The following is a 17605-nucleotide window of genomic DNA, read 5'->3' as shown; positions in this document are numbered from 1 at the left end:
TCTCTCATGGTTCGTCCACCCCTCCGATTTCCCCCGCTACATTCTTCCCCTCCCGCTACCTTCTTCTTCCATTAGTGGTATGGTTATAGGATTGTAATTAATTCTGGATCACACCTTTGTGCATAATTCTTTGGCCCTGTTTGGGGATATTTTCCTGAGGACAGATTCCCAGGAGCATGGCGTCCCATGCTAAATTTTTAGATCAAAGTTCATGAACAGTTTTCAGGCCCTCGATATATTTTGCAAAACTGTCCAGTGCTTGATCTTATTGAGAAATCCCAACTTTGAGGAAAATATAAAGATTATCGGTTTCCCTTCTTATACATCTGCCCAGTATTTCTGTGATGTCTTGGCTCAGAAGCTTTTGTATGTTTGAGTTCTTACTTGATGAAAGCCCTTTCATTATCATGTGACCAGCCTGGACTCCCTTCTACACATGGTGTTAGAGTCCCCATGGGCTGGCACCTGCAGACCTCTCCAGATCCCCACTCAAAGGTCATACTTCAGCCAGATAAAATCACATACAGATTCCCAAGCACACCAGGCTCCTTCTTCCTCTGTGCCTGTCCCCACGTCATACCCCTTCCTGCAGTCTCTTTTCTCCTTTGCCATGTGGCTAATTCCTACTCATTCTTCCATCTCAGATAAGCATCCCCCCTTCCCAAAGAGCTGGAAGGGGTGGTGGGGCTCTGTGCTCCTCCCCATCTCTGCTCTCCTCTCTACCCTAGCCTTTCCCAGTATCCCCACTGGCCTGAGAACTCCTTAAAGGCAAGCACTATTTCTTTTAGCTGCACACACTGTTTCCTTAAATAGTTATTGAATGTAGTTCCTGCTATAGAAGATGGCAAAGAATGAACAATGCATAATTCTACTGAGTATTTACATGGGCCAGGCCTGTGCTAAGTGCTTTGTGTATCTACCTCATGGACTTCACCAACAGTCTTATGAGGCAGGGACGGTGCCCATTTGCAGATGGGAAAACTAAGTCTAGAAGGTGTTAATTCACATGGATAACAAGTGGGCAGAGATTGGAACTTGTATCTGACTCTGGACATTCTGTTCCTCCATGACACTGATCCAAGGACATGAGCCATGCTGAGCATAATTCACTTTAGGTCACTGCTGTCACCGTGGAATGAATGGCAGTCTCTGGCATACCCTGCTATTAGACTTTGTTGAATTTTTGATTAAATATTTCATTTTCTTCCAAGTATTTAAACACTGGTTGTTATACAGAGCTTGTCATTTTTCATATATGCTATTTGTGAGAGGCAGGGTATCATTAATTTTCTTTTAAATGTGTGATTTTACTTTGTTAAATTCTTTTTTTTTTTTTAAGATTTTATTTATTTATTTGATACAGAGAGAATGAGAGACAGAGAGCATGAGAGGGAGGAGGGTCAGAGGGAGAAGCAGACTCCCTGCCGAGCAGGGAGCCTGATGCGGGACTCGATCCCGGGACTCCAGGATCATGACCTGAGCTGAAGGCAGTCGCTTAACCAACTGAGCCACCCAGGCGCCCTACTTTGTTAAATTCTTAAAAATTATGTACCATCAAATTCACTCTTCTTGGTGTGAGATCTTACACTCAGATTTCCTGTGTGAAGAAAGGGAGCCCTAGAATGCTGGGTCCTTGGGTCACAGACCTCTGGTCCTTTCTAAATTGCGTTTGATTATGGGTGTCATGGATTCTAGAGTGTGAAAATGTTTTAAGATATGACAGAAGGGTGTTTGATGGAACCAGTGCTAGGCAGGAAGTTAGGGAACGTTGGGTCTACCCTAGACCCCTATTAGTTGTGTGAACGTGGGAGGCCACCTCATCTTGAAGCCCCATTTCCATCTGAGGTCAGATTGGAACTAACATTCCATAAGAACCACTCAGTGCCAACAGGCTTGGAAGGCCTAACTCTCGTAAAGCACAATTCTTAAGGTATTGTCTGGGGAAAGTATCTTTGTCAAATTTTCCATACCACAAAGGGATCTATGTTTGGAAAAGATGTAAATTCAGCTCTCCTCTTGCATTTTCACATTACACATAAACAAAGTAAAGGATCTGGGTATTCCTGTTTTATAGAGATAATCTTTGTTTCTGCTAAATCCAGAATTTTCTAAATTCACTACACCTGGGAATCCCCTTTGGGAATAGCATCCACTTAAACCCCTCTGTACTAGAGTTCCAAAGAACATGATTCTGAAAATGCCAATTAAAAGGCAAAGGCACTGCTAGTGTTAAGGAAGAAAAGGAGGAAGTCACATCAACTCTTGCTTCATTGTGGACATGCTGGTTTAAAAAGACACTTGCCCCTGAGAACACCGGAAGGGACCCCTTGCAATAGCTACACACACGGTCTGTCAGTAGTTGGGGAGGAGGTGGATTTGAACACAAGCTGCACCCATCTGATTCTAGGAAGAGCAGGGTAGGGCTGATCTTCTGGTGCACAGTGCTTTAAATACCACCTTTCAGGCTGAGCCTGTATAGCCCTCTATTAAATGTGACAAGGCAGACGGCTGCCCTCGGGGGGCCAGGTTCTGGAAGCCGTGCACCAGCTGCTGCTGACGACTCACATTTCCCTGCTTTCTAGTGCCCGGGAAAACCTGCATACCAGCTTGTCTCTGCTTCTGGATATGTAGAGCCCGCATCTCCTCTTTCCCTTGGTCCTGGAGTATCCTCCCTGGGAATGTGCAAATTGTGGCTGGCTTCTATCTTAGGGCTAAGAGACAGCGTGTAGGGACTGGTGAGCTTGAAGCCAGAGACCCTCCTGCTGGGGAGCAGGATATGCTAGTTCATACTTCTCTTCCTTGTCTTATGGCTCATAGTTTCTTGTCTCATGGTTGTGATACCTTTGCTCTCCATCTTAAACTATTCAGCCTTCAAGAATCACTTCAGGGACCCATCCATCTGTCTATCCCTCCATCCATCTGTCCATCCATCCATCCATCATCCATCCGCCCTTCCATCTCTACATCCATCTGTCCATCCATCCATCCATCATCCATCCACCCTTCCATCTATGCATCCATCTATCCATCTGTCCATCCGTCCATCCATCCATCCATCCATCTGTCCATCTATCCATCCATCCATCCATCCATCCATCCATCTATCCATCCATCCATCCATCCATCCGTCCATCCGTCCATCCGTCCATCCGTCCATCCATCCGTCCATCCGTCCATCTATCCATCTATCCATCCATCCATCCATCCATCCATCCATCCGTCCATCCGTCCATCCATCCATCCGTCCGTCCATCCGTCCATCCGTCCATCCATCTGTCCATCCATCCATCCGTCCATCCATCCATCTGTCCAGCCAGCCAGCCAGTCAGCCAGCCAACCAGCCAGGCTGTGTCCAAGTATCAGAGATGCAGAGTGAAAATGGATGAAATCTTTACCCCCATGAAGCTAATGGTCTTGTAAGGACAGCTGCAGGGCACCATTGCAGTTGGCAGTAGTATCCACATCAGCGTGTATGCAGAAGTCCCCCATGAGTGTGTCTGACACTGTCAGTGGGGAAGCACCACAGCTCTGATGTCCGTGAGCAAGTCACCTTTTAGACAAACAATGTGAATATATAGTGTGTGGGATGTACGGTAGTTGGTACTATGAAACAGAGTGGGCAGAGGTATGGGGTTTGCTGGTAGGGCAGAGGCGTCCAGTGTTCCAGACAGGGCAGCCATTGGGGAGGGGGGCTCTCAGGTAAGAGAAATTGAACAGACACCTGAAGCAAGTGAGAGCGTGAATGTTGCCTGGGTAGTGGGATTCCAGATTACATCGGGTCTCACCGACTTGGCTTTCACTCTAAAGGAAATACAGGGCTGATGCATGACGCCACTAGAGGGTCCTGAGTGGCAGGCTGCATGCCCCGTTTCTGCTCAGCAAACCTTCCCTGATTCTTGAGTGTGGGTTGACCCTTCTTCTCTGGACTTGTACAGTATTCTGTCTTCCTCTCATGACTGATGCCATGGGACCACTGGGACCGCTCTGAGGTGCATTCCGTACAGTTCCTCAGAGGGTTCTGCTGGGATCAAGCCCCAGTTAACCCACGTTCACCAGATCGGTGGGCACTCTGTATGGGATCTGTGTGCCTGTCTGCCTCTCCCTACTTCCTCACTCCAGTTTGTGCAGTCACCTCCCAAAGACACTATCTGCCTCTCATCCTTGTCTCAGGCTCTGCTTTCAGGGAAACCCACGGAAGACCCTCTCTTGGAAGTGTCTACCCTGAATTGTTACTGTTTACTCTCTCTTTCCCTACGCAGTGGCTGGAGCTTAAGGACAGAGGCTGTGTTTTTATTCATCACTACATCTCCAGCTAGGAGATGGTACAAGTATAAATAAGCACAGGGCAAAACAATTCTCAGCCGCCAAGAAATGCAAATTAACGAATATTAATGTCAACCAAGGGTGCTTGCTGATTTTATGCACAGCAAATCAGGGCAGTCCTTTTGGGAAGCTATCTGGTCATATTTATCAAGGGCCATAAACAAGGTTTATACTGTTGGACTGAGTTGTTACGCTTCTGGGAATTGACCCTAAGCATTCAAGCTGAGCGAAAAGCTTTGTGTGCAGAAATGGTCATTGCAGCAATACGTACCATTGTGAAAAATCGAAAATAAGTGTCCAACAGTAGGGGGGTCATTAAACAGTTTATTGTGTATCCGTAAGATGGAATATTTTGTAGTCACTTGCGGTGATGAAGAACATGTAGTAACTTGGGGACACTTTTATGATACAATGCACAAAGGACACAGTTGTGTTCTTTTTGGGTCCTAGAATTTGCTGTGTTTTTTGTGGCCTCTGGGCCTTGGCTACCAGTTCTCTCTGTCCAGACACTGAAGGTTCACCCTCCTTGGCCTTCATCCCCACTGCTTGTTTGGAACAACTCATCTTGACTTACTTTTTTAGGTGTGAGCTGGCCTTGCCTGGCCCCTGGTAAGTCTAGCAGCTCCTTCACTTTGCTCCCCTGGCGGGCACCCTTCCCTTCTCTTGTAACCCTGTAAACCCATGGCTTATTAAGCCTCTGCCTCTCCTTCCATCTGCTCCAGGAAGGGCAGAGGCTTCCTCCTGGCTCCGCAGGGCCTGTCCCTGTGCTGGGAGCTGAGGTGGGGAGCCAGCACATAACGGGGGCATGGATGAGTGGATGGATGCGCGCACTGTGATCACAACCATGGGGAATCAAGGAAAATGGTGGAGAGAAACCTCAGACGTTTGACTGGAGGTGGTTCTGGGGGAGTTGTGTTTATTTTATAGTCTCTCTAGTAGCTTTTAAAAGGTCTCTAAATTGGGTTTTATTGTATTCAGTAATAATGCCCTAATAAACTCCTGTTCTATGAATGACCTAGTTTCTTCAACAAATGAAGGGCATCAGAGGGGCGGGAGGGCTGGTATAGATCTCGGCAGACTGCAGAGAGCCAGATGCAGAGTGGGGACTGAGGACGGAGCCCCACTCGAACCTCCCACTGTAAAACCAAGTAAAATTGAGCATGGGCTGTTAACTCATAGGAAGGAATTACTGTTAATTGGGTCCGCTGAGATGATGGGTTGTGGTTCTGTTTATTTAAAAACTCCTTAGGGCACCTGGGTGGCTCAGTTGGTTAAGCGACTGCCTTCGGCTCGGGTCATGATCCTGGAGTCCCGGGATCGAGTCCCGCATCGGGCTCCCTGCTCAGTGGGGGTCTGCTTCTCCCTCTGACCCTCTTCCCTCTCGTGCTCTCTGTCTCTCATTCTCTCTCTCTCAAATAAATAAATAAAATCTTTAAAAAAAAATAAAAAAAAAAAATAAAAACTCCTTAATGTTTGGAGACATATCCTGAAGTATTTCCAGGTGGCGGGATACGATATTTGGGATTTATTTTACAATATCTCAGCAAAAACAAAACAGAAGTGTTGGGGGAGGGGTTGGAATAGGTGGAGTGTGAATGGCCAAGTATTGAAGCTTTTGAGTCTGGGTGATGGATGTGAGGGGGCTTTTTTATCCCATTTCTTTACTTTTGAAAATATTTGGATAATTTTATATTAAAAGTTAAAAAAAATTCTTGGCTTTTCCCCAGTGACACTTAATACTTTGCTTGGCTTTTCAGAGTGACCGACTCCTCATCAAAGGTGGACGGATCATCAACGATGACCAATCCTTCTATGCTGACGTCTACCTGGAAGATGGACTTATAAAGTAGGTTGACCAAAACACACTTTTTCCCTTTTTTTGAAAGATTTTATTTTTTAAGTAATCTCTACACCCAGTGTGGGGCTCAAACTTAAAACCTTGAGATCAAGAGTTGCATGCTCCCCTGACTGAGCCTGCGAGGCATCCCCAAAACATACCTTTTAAGAAGCCAGTCTTGGGGTGCTGGGATGGCTTGGTCGCTTGAGCGTCTAACTCTTGATTTTGGCTCAGGTCACAATCTCAGGGTCGTGAGATCGAGCCCCGCATTGGGCTCCCTGCTCAGTGGGGAGTCTGCTTGTTTCTGTCTCCTTCTGGTTGCTCTCTCTGTCTCTCTCTCTCAAATAAATAAATAAATCTTAAAAAAAAAAAAAAAAGAAGCCAGTCTCCCTAGGCTGCCAGGCCCTTAGAGTTCTGTCCCAGAATGACTGTGCTGTCAATATCAGGGATGCAGAGATTTAGAGAGGTCCAAACTACAGGTGGGGAAGGGACTAGAGATTCTGGAGCGTTCCTGCCGCACCAGCCTTGTGCAGGCCATCAGAGGCACAGGGGGGTGTGACGTGCACACGGCCGGCCAGTGAGGTCCAAGAGCTGACCCCCATTGTCAGCTGGGGGCAAGGGGCAGATGCCTACCTAGTACGAAGGACTGAATTCACGGCTCTTTCTTCTACCTTTCCACAATTTCTGGATTGGGTGGGGGGAGCAAGGAGAGAAAGGAAGAATGTTAGGACAGGGCCATGGCCTGCATTGGGCCAGAGGGTTCCTGCAGTTTCCGTCTCCCTATTGGCCTCCTCTCTGGCTGTGACATCTGGGTGCATTCCATCTGCTCAGTCACTGTGATAAAAAAAACCCAGGCTGGGCAGCTGAAACAATAGAAGTTAACTTCTCCGAGACTGGAGGCTGTAAGTCCTGGATCAGGGTGCTGGCAGGGATCTTCTGCGATCTCTCTCTCCTTGGCTTGTGGACTGCGGCTTCTCACTCTGCACTCACAAGGGCATCCCTCTGTGCGCATGTGCACAGGACACCAGTCCTACTGGCTCAGGGCCCCACCCTAATGGCCTCGTTTTGATTTAGTCACTTCTTTAAAAGCCCCATCTCCAAATACAGTCACATTCTGAGATGCTGGGGGTCAGGGCTTCAACATATAAGTTTGGGGGATCCCAGCTCAGTCCACAACACCAGACAGTGGGTTGATGTGGCCTCCACATTTTACTGGCTAGTAATGGAGAGGTTCAGCTCTCTTTCTTTCACATGCTGAGTGCCCTGGATTCGCTGGCTGCTCAGCGAGTTCCCCTGGAGTCGGGAAGAGTAGGAGCAAGAGACTGTCTCAGTACCCAGCCTGGGCTGCTGGCACAGGAAGGAAAGGCAGAGGGGACTGAGAGCGAGGAGAAGGTCAAGCAGGAATGGGGTCTATTAACAGGACTAACTGGTGCCCATGTGGGCTTTGATGAGGAGGAGGGGGAGGAGGGGGAGAGAGGGGGGGGGGAAGGCTGAGGGAAGGAAGGAGGAGGGAGGAAGGGAGGAGGGGGATGAGAGGGGGCTGTGGATGGCTGTGAGCACTGAGAGACCACACCCACGGCATGTCCAGTGAGGAGCTCAGGAGAGCGTGGAGGCCTTCTCTGCCTCCCTCTACCTACCCCAAATCCAGTCCCAGACTCCGACCATTTCAAGTCCAGCCCAAGCCTCTGTTCCTCCAGTGGATTCCCTCCTCTTCGCTTCTTCCCAGCCACGCTGAAAGCGTAGTACCCGCAAAACTAGCCCAGCAGCTCTACTTGGAACCTTGCACCCATAAATCCTCTGCCTGGAACACCTTGCCCCACCCCGCATTCTCATTTCTCTGCCCCCCTCCCCCCCTGGCTCCCCAACGCCTGTTTGTCCTGTGGGTCCAGCTTGTGTGGCTCCTCCAGGAAGCCTTCCCTGACCCCCATGACTCTGTTGGCCAGCCTGTGTGCCCGGCCCCACACTCCTCATGCTGCATTTGCCCCAGACTAGGGACCTTGCCTTAGGGCCTCTGCACCCGGGGCCTGGCACAGTGCCGGATACGAGAGGTATTGGGAGTATTGACAGGAAGTGTAGCAGAAGAGTCCTGACCTGTCAGGTGGCAGGACCTTGGTCTTGGAATCAGAGGGAGAGAGGCAGAGGTGGTCGGGGTGGTGAGGTTTCTAGTCAACTCCCTGCTTAGGTACGGAGACAACCACTCTGGGGTGAACTCTGGTTTGTGGGGCCTCGGGGTTCTGGGACGTGGGAGGTAAAGGATGCTGACGCTTTTGCAGGACCACCTACCCACCGGTCATGTGGGATTGAGGTTGGCTCCCCAAGAGCCGTGCAGTCCAGGATGTGTATACGTGAAACAAGAGCTCACTGGCCAAGCTGCATTTATTAAGTGCTTGCTGTATGAGTGAACACCCGGAGTCTTAGGGACTTCGGTGGATCGTGTTGTTCAGGAAATATGCAGTGTCCACAAATTCATTATTTCTCAGCTCCTCTTAGTCAGAAACCCCTTTTTATTTGACTCTGTTGCTCCTCCCCCTCAGCAGAGCGAGTCTCCGGCTGGTCATTTGGAGCACGAACCCCTGCTGGCTGGGGAGGAGGTGTGGGAGGGCTGAGACCCAGAGGGGCCACTGTACTGACCCCAGGAGGCTCAGTTATGCTCCTTCACTTTGATTGAACCTCAAGAATTCTCTTTCGTGGTCATTTGCCAAGTTTTCCTAAAAGCTTGTCAGCTGGGTTTGTGCTGCATCTGTTAGGATTCACTGAGGGTTCCATCCAGTTTGCAAGTGCTGGTGACTCAGACACTGGCCACTGAGCACTTGTGCGTAGGGCGGGGGAGGTGTTGGGGTGCAGGGATGAGGTGTCTGGCTAACTCACAGAGAGAGCCTCCTGTTCTACACACACTGCCATTGAGAACCATCTGGGTTCTTCCTCTTAGTGCACTGGCGGTTCCGTCTGGGTCAGTCCCAGTTTGGGGAGAATCTGCTCCTTCTATGTAAGGGAAGCAGGAAGGCAGGTAAGGCTGGTGGGCAGAGCCTAGATATTATATTAGACTTGGGGGGGGACCTGGCTTGAGTCCAGACCCACCACTGACTTGCTGTGCAGCCTTGAGCAAGGCACCGTACCTCTCTGAATTCCATTTTCCTCTTTTGCACAATGTGTTTACTTCCCGTAAAGAGAGGTGACTGTCATGCCTTGAAAATGGGCCCCGAACAGCAGTACTTGTTGGCATGGTGACTGAGGCACACTCCCAGTCAGACTCCAGATACCCACATGTGGGGCTGTGCCGAGTGTATGGCCCATGCCCACTCTGGGTCACGCCCAAGCCTTTGCCAGCATTAAACACTTGAACATTATCCCGTCTTCTTGGAAAGCCAGTTGAAGCATGAAATGAGATGATCTGCAAAGTGCTTAGAAAAGCCGGTGCTCAGGGGTGACCTGCTCCTGCTGGAAGGTTTGGGGGCGTCTCCTCCTGGATCCCTTGCTCTTCTGCTCCTGACGTATCTCCATGTGTTTAGTAGGGGGATCGGGCAAGGCAGGATGTCTGCAAATCAAGATGGAGATGACAGAGGGAAGGACACTGGCATTAGAAGCAGCAGTGCTGAGCTTGTGGGCGTGGTCTCGGTCGTGGTCCCCGGCACCATGCTCTTGCTAGACTTATTTCCGGTTTCAGGACAGTGCGCGATGCCCTGATTCTGTGGGAGAGCCCCAAGTGGAGCCCTCTGTTCCCCCTTCCCCCACAGCTTGCCTGGACCAGCCCTGCCCAGGGGTCCGGAGGATCCAGGAGCGTCTGCTTCGGCTGCTCGGGTGTAGATTCTGTTTGGGGCCTGACATGGTGGTCCCTGAAGCAGCACTTGCCTGTATCTTCATTATGGTTGTTTTTCTGTGACTTAGAATATTGTTGCCTCATCTGAAGCGTTCAGAGCAACTGTATTTTTTTTTTTTTTAATAAAAATTGCTCATGTTCAGGTCTACTGGTCTTTGCCCGGCGTTGACCTTGGAGGCTGCCGTCTCTGTCCTGGTTCTGGCTGAGCCTCCCCTCCGCCCCCCATGTGTCTCCCGACTCTGGTTCCAACAGATGAAACACAGCCGCCACCACATGGGACAAAGGCTTCCAATTTCTTAGGCTCTGCTCCCTTCTTCCTCCCTTTGGAATTTTTCCTCCTTCTGGCGGAAGTTCGCAGGTGCCTAGCACATTGGGGAACAGAAGGGAGGGTCAGCATGTTCAGAAAAAGTCTGCTCTCCCCAGTGTGATTCCCTCCAGGCAGGAGTTATGATGTTAGTGGCTTTTTCTTGTGGGTACTGGGCGGTTAAGCAGCTTTCCTGAGGTCGGTGCTCAGGAGAGCTAAAACAAGAATGCCGGGCGCCTGTCTGTCTTAGCTTGCCCTGGCTGGTGTAAGAACGTACCGCACGCACTGGGCAGTTGAAACAACAGACGTTGATTCTCTCATGGGTCTGGAGGCTGGAAGTCTGAGATCAGGATGTCGGCAGGGTTGGTTTCTTTGAGGCCTCTCTCCTTGGCATGTGGCTGGTGGTCTTCTCCTCGTGTCCTCACCTGGTTAACTCTGTACAGGTCTGTGTCCTGATCTCTTCTTACAAAGACACCAGTCCTATTGGATTAGGGCCCCCCCTGACAGCCTGACTTTACTGTAATTGTCTCTGTAAAGGCCCAGGCCTCAAATACAGTCACATTCTGAGGTCCCTGGGGTTAGAGCATCAACATACAGCTTTTGAGAGGGTCCCACTTCAGCCTGTAGCACTACCTCTCACAGTCTGCAGAGCTAAGGGGACTTTACGCTCTGTCTCCTGCAATCTGGATCCTCGAAGTGGTTGACAAAAGTGTGCGAAGAACTCTGGAGTGACAGGCTATTCTGAGACCCCTTTGCCACCACCTCCCCCTGGAAGCCTCCCCAGATTCCCGGGCTAGTGAAGCAGCCCACCTTATACTCCCCACCCCTCTGCTGTACTGCATTGTTACCCATCTGCCTGCGTGCCTCTCCTCCTCATTAGGCTGTGAGCCCCTCGGGGGCAAGAGTCCTGCCTGAGCATTCTCTGTCTACTCAGTGCCCTGCCTAGGACATGGCTCAGAAATGTTTACCTAATGGAACTGAAGCCACACAGTGGGCTGCCATCTTGTTTTTCTTTTAAGAACCAAAGGCCATTTCTGTTTGTTTCCAGACAAATAGGAGAGAACTTAATAGTTCCTGGTGGAGTGAAGACCATCGAGGCCAATGGGCGGATGGTGATTCCCGGAGGTATCGATGTCAACACGTACCTGCAGAAGCCGTCCCAGGGGATGACCGCTGCCGATGACTTCTTCCAAGGGACCAGGGCCGCACTGGCAGGCGGGACCACGATGATCAGTGAGTTGTACCCCTGCCTTGGGCACATGGGCAGTGACTTCAGTTCATTTACCAGCAGCAGCAGCACCACCACGGTCTCAATCTACACCAGGCACTTTGCTCAGGGGACCAGTTAGTGTAATCCTCACCACAACCTACCACAAGGTTGTACCACTGGTGGTACGAAGAGGATTTTATAGGCAATACAGACATTTGAAAGTTTAAATTATTTTGATGCATTTGAAGATAAATAACTAGCACATCATGGGTATTATTGCATAGGGTGAGATTGAAATTAACATTTAAATTTTTAGAAACTGTGAGCTGATTTAAAGGAAGGTATTAAGGAAAGAATAATATGGATTGTAGGGAGATAAAGCAAAATATTCCTGAACCTGGTGTGCACATGGCTGAAGTTTTGGAACCAGGGATATAGATGTTATGGTGAAAGATGGGGAAGTAGAGGCTGAAACAAGTTGCTGAAGGTGACACAGTGGGGAAGTGGTTGTATTAGTCAGTGTTGATGCCGTAATGCTGGGATAACGCTGCATAACGAACAGTCCCTAAACTTCAAGCATCACTTGTTTTTCTTGATCAAGGATCTGAGGGACTAGGAGCAGGATGGGGTGAGTCTGCTTCAGGATGTGGGTTGGGTTCGGACGGGCACTGTGGAGCTCCCACCCTGGAACCAATGACCAGCTCAACCATGCCCTTCTAGCAGATGGCAGAAGTGCAAGAAGGGTCTGGTAGAAACTTGCCACCCCTCTTACCACCTCATGTCTTACCTTACACGCTGAAGTTCTCTTGGCCAAAGCAGGTTGCGTGGCTGAGCCCAAAGTCCCTGGGATTGCACTCTGCCCGCCATGAACCATGGTGAAGGTGGGGAGGGGAGGAGGCAATGTGCACAAACAGTGCCCTCTACCACAGAGGCTTCCTGAGATGCTGGATTCTTCTTCTACCACATTTTGCAGTCTCTTGTAGTTTTTGAAGTAGCTTTTCTTTCTTGGATTCCATTTTATTTTATTTTTAATTGTTTTAAAGATTTTATTTATTTATTTGACAGAGAGAGCAGGAGCAGGGGGGAAGGGCGGAAGGAGAGGGAGAGGGAGAAGCGGGCTCCCCACTGAGCAGGGAGCCCAACACAGGGCTCGATCCCAGGACCCTGAGATCATGATCTGAGCTAAAGTCAAACACTTAACCGACTGAGCCACCCAGGCGCCCCTCTTGGATTCCATTTTAATAAATGATTTTAATTAAATAAGCAACAGTTGGTTTTTCAGTGTTCTTTCAACTGTTAGGCTCTCTGCGTCCAGGCAGCTCATCCCTAAGCTGCCCATCTGTCTCCCTCCTAGGAACCCCTTTGGAAGTACACTGGGTAGAGCTGGCCACTGTGTGTGGAGCTCATGCGTCAGAGCCACCTCATCCCCCTGAGCCAGGAGGGGATGGCCCAGATCATGAGGGAAGCACGGTCCTGGTCCCTTCTCCACAAGGCAGCCTTTTATCTGCTGGTTGGGAAAGTGGGAGGAGCCCAGATGTTGGACCTGGATGGATTTGGACTTGGACCTCAGCTGTCCGGGTTTGATCCTGATCACTGCCACTCGGCAGCTGTATGCTTGTGGGCAGTATTTAGCCTCTCTGTGCCTCAGCCTCCTCATCTGTAGGGTGGGCTTTATAATCTGAGCCTTCCGCCACCATAGCATTGCTGGAAGACATACACGAGGTGCCTGGGTGTAGTGCATGGCACATGGCAAGTACTTGGAGATAGGAGCTGGCACAGCGCTGAGAGATGGAGATGGAAGTTGCAGGCTCAGGTGACCTGTGTGGAGTAGAAGACAGAACCCCGGATGAGGATTCAGGATCTCCAGGGTCCCCTTGTGCTCTTTCCCCATCATCATCTTTGAGACTCTTAGGGGAGGGGCCTCATCCACCCCATCTGGAAAAGGGTGGTTTCATAGTGTGTTTCATGGGACCCCAAGAACCTGTGGAAGCACCAGGAGGACCATCATGAGGGGTTTGGAGGTTCTGAGTCTCCATCCCATGTTGTCATCCAACAGATACTTAATTGAGGGTTGCTCTGTGCCAGGCACTGTGCTAGGTGTTGGGGGACGGAGGGACCAAAGCGGACATGGTGCTGGTGCTCCAGTGGTTGCAGTCTTGTGGGGAGTTACGGATCATGTACGACTACACACACGTCTATACTCTGTGACTAGGGCTACAACAGAAATGTGTGCACAGAGCTTTGAACTGACGGGCCAAGTGCTTCCCTGAAGACGCAGCATTCATGCAGGGATCTGAAGGATGAGTATGAATTCACTGGGTGAAGAGGGTGGAGGGGAACAGAGCTCTAGGAAAAGGGAAGAGCATGTGCGAAGCGTCTGTGATGGAACACAGCTTGCGTTTAAGAGACTGATGAAGGCCCATGAGGCATGAGTGCAGAGACTTAGGGATGGGGTTGTGTGAGATAAGACTGGAAGGTAAGGATGGTACTGATGGTCCTTGATGGCTGAGGTAAGAATTTTGGACTTTTTCAAATGGGCAATGAGCAGGCATTGAAGGATTTTAAGCAAGGAATGATGGGATCTGCTTTGGGTTTTAAAGAGACCAGAATAGATTAGCCTAGATCAGATGTGGCTGTACCAGGGGCAAGTGATTGTAGCAGCTCAGCTACAGAAGAGGGTAGCTAGGACGAGGAGTGTGGCCATGGAGGTGGACAGAGGTGGACAGCTCTGGGGATATGTAGGATGGAAATATAAGTACTTGGTGGTGGGTCAGCCATGAGGTATCTGTGAGAAAGGAAGTGTCAAGAATGACCCCTTCGATCCTAGCTGTGGAACTAAGGTGGTATCCTCACAGTTGAGGAGGTGGTAGGGACCAGATTTGCAAAGGGGGGGGGAGATGTTGCATGAGGTTTGGGACATTTTAATCTTGAAGAGCTTTTTTGAGTCTTCCTGGTGGAGAGGTCAGGGAAACAGCTGAAGTCAGAGTTCTGCAGCTAAGAGGGAGTGGTACATTTTAATGAGCAGCTGTATTAAAGAATATTCCAGGACCAAGGCATAAGGAATTTGACCATTTAATGGCCAAGTAGAGACAGAAGAGTCTACAAGGAGACTGAGGAAAAATGGCCACAGAAGTAGAATAAAAGCCAGAAAGCCATGTCGTCATGGGAGCCAAGAGGAGGGAGTGATTCACTGTGTCCCAGGAGGTCCAGTGGAGTCAGGACTGGACGTTTCCATTAAATCTAGAGACGTGGAGATTGAGTTAGCAGAGGCTGTTGCTTTAGACGGGTGGAGGAGTGAGCTGGAGGAAAATAAGGACTACTTTTTATAGATGTCTGGCTGTGAAGGGTGGTTGTTAGGGAAACAGGGCAGTAGCTAGAGGGATATGCAAAGTCAAGTGACGTTTAAAATCAGGTGTCTCCCCTTTCATTTGCTTTACATTTAAGATCTTATTTTAGAAAGGAGTGATGAAGTTAACATGCTTTTAGTCTATAAGGTCTTGTGCACCTTTCCAGCTCTGGCAGCATGGAGTAGTGGGAAAGGGTTCAGACTGCAGCTGATGGGACTCTGGACCTTCTTCCTACCACTTACCTAGTTGTGTAAGTAAGTTGTAAGACAAGTTCCTTACCCTTTTTGAGCCTCAGTTTCTTCTTCTGCCAATGGAGATATTAATATTCACTTCACAGGTTGGTTGTGAGGATTTAATGAGATAATTGATGGAAAGCCTTGTGGCAGTGTCTGAGGCATCGTAAGTATTCAATAAATAGTTGTGATGCTGCTGCTGCTGCTGAAGATGACAATGACAATGGTGGTGATTATGTCATTGCTGATGGTTATGGTAATGATGGTGACAGTGATGGCAATATTGACAATGATGATGGTGGTGGGAGTGATGATGAAGAGGGCGGTGATGGTGATAATAGTGATAATAGTGATGGTGATGATGATGATGGTGATGGTGATGATGATGGTGGTGATGATGGTGATGATGGTGATGATGATGGTGATGATGGTGGTGATGCTGGTGGTGATGGTGATAATGATGGTGATGATGATGATGGTGATGGTGATAATGATGGTGATGATGATGGTGGTGATGATGGTGATGATGGTGATGATGATGGTGATGATGGTGGTGATGCTGGTGGTGATGGTGATGATGATGGTGATGATTATGATGATAATGATAGTAATGATGATGGTGATGGTGATAATAGTGATGCTTATGATGATGGTGGTGGTGGTGATGATGGTGATGATGATGATGATGGTGATGATGATGTTGGGGATGCTGGTGATGGTGATGGTGTTGATGATGGGGTGATAGTGAAGATGTGTATGGTGATGATGATGTGGTGAAGAGGCTATTGGAGGCTACCATTGGAGTAGCTTGGGTCCTATGCATTTTGGAATGTGATGCATATTTTTCTTTCACAGTTGACCATGTCGTCCCTGAACCTGGGTCTAGCCTGCTGACATCCTTCGAGAAATGGCATGAAGCAGCTGACACCAAATCCTGCTGCGACTATTCCCTCCATGTGGACATCACAAGCTGGTACGATGGTGTTCGGGAGGAGTTGGAGGTGCTGGTGCAGGACAAAGGTCAGTTAAAGCCTCAGAATGGGGGTATAGTTCTGGAATCCCTGGTTCTTTGGTGGGCCTCAGTATGTGGAGTTAAAAATCCCTTTATCTGCATTTGCTGTGAGCCCAGCTATGAGCTACACACTGCCGCATAAACAATGGAAAAACGAGATCCTCTTTGAGGAGTCTGTCCTCTTCTCCTTCAAGCCCTTTGGAGGTATCCCCCCGTTCACAGAAGAAAGCCTGATTTCCTTAGCCTGGCATGCAAGGCCCTCGCTGATCTAGGCTCATTTCTCTTTCTCTACCGAAACACATCTGGGGTCCTTGTTATCCTGGATGCCATCCCCTGAAACCTGCTTTACCGCTGGGCCTGTGCTCAGGCTCTACCCCCTGCTAGGAATGCCCTTTCCTCTACTCGGCTACCCAAGCTCAACTCGCACTTTCTCCAGTTTCCCCAACCAGAATTGCTCGTTCCTTGAATATCCATATCAGGTTACTCTGGGAGCAGCTTCTCCATTGTTCTTGGATTATGGGACACTGGTTCTCTGTCTGGCTCTTGTGTTAAACCCTGAGCTCTATGGTGTGTGTGGGGGGGAGATTGTGTCTATCCATATCTGTATCCCATCCCAGCTCCCTTCTGTTTGGACTCACATCAGGTGTCCCTGCACAGTGTAGACACTACAGTGTGCATTGTGTTGAAGTGAATTGAACTGAAGATACACGATGCAGAGACCAAGAGAACACAATGAACCAGGACAGGAGTGGTCAGTCTGGAGAGGGGCAGTTCTGGATGCTCTCGGAAGAGGCAGCCTCAAATGAAGGAAATGCTTCAAAGAGAGCTCGAGAGTGTTTTCAATTTTTAAGATATGTATGCTGTGTTTTCTCATTATAAAAGTATACTCGCCATATTACCAAAAAGTCAGAAAATCAAGAGAAGGAAAAAGGGCTTGAAGGAGAAGAGAATGGACTCCTCAAAGAGGATCTCGTTTTTCCATTGTTTATGTGGCAGTGTGTAGCTCATAGCTGGGCTCACAGCAAATGCAAACCCCCAATCACCACTTACAATAATGTTAAGGATTATTGCTTTCCATTCTCTGTCAGCTTAGATGATTTTCTCCTTATATAGTTATATGATAGCAGTTATTTGGAATTCTTCTATTTTCACTTAACGTTTTATGAGTAATCATTACTTTTCATTAATAACTTTTTTCATGGCTTGTAATGTAGAATGTAATGGTTAACTTGCTTATTTTCTTTTTATTGGGCACTTAGGTTTTCTGTTTGCTCTACTGTAAGTAGTGTTATGGTGAACATCTTCGTATATAAACATTTGTTTGCATTTCTAATTGTCCCCTTAGATTTCCAGAGATGGAATTACAAGGTCAAGGTTTTAACATTTTTCAAGCTCATGACACTTACAGTCAAATTGCTTTCCTGAAAGATGCACATACTTGCATGCCCACGATCCCCATGTCTCTGGCTCCTTGCATGCTTGTGCCATTGGGTGGTATTTCTTCTACAAAATCCTTGCAAAT

General features: G+C 48.7%; 1 protein-coding gene across 2 annotated transcripts in view; it reads left to right on the top strand.

The window, feature by feature from the left end:
* The window catches only part of CRMP1 (collapsin response mediator protein 1), a 69352-nt gene that overhangs the window by 17931 nt on the left and 33816 nt on the right, over nt 1-17605 (top strand). For both annotated transcript variants that reach the window (XM_081812654.1, XM_081812655.1), the window contains exons 2-4: nt 6081-6169; nt 11330-11514; nt 15927-16091. In XM_081812654.1, coding sequence (XP_081668780.1) covers nt 6081-6169; nt 11330-11514; nt 15927-16091 — 439 coding nt within the window. The remainder of the gene's footprint in view (nt 1-6080; nt 6170-11329; nt 11515-15926; nt 16092-17605) is intronic.

This window comes from Leptonychotes weddellii, chromosome 2 (genome assembly GCF_054177405.1).
Source record: "Leptonychotes weddellii isolate Sample4059 chromosome 2, ASM5417740v2, whole genome shotgun sequence".
Classification (NCBI taxonomy): Eukaryota; Metazoa; Chordata; class Mammalia; order Carnivora; family Phocidae; genus Leptonychotes; species Leptonychotes weddellii.
The sequence above is the reverse complement of the archived record's forward strand: the minus strand, read 5'-3'. Positions and strand labels throughout refer to the sequence as shown.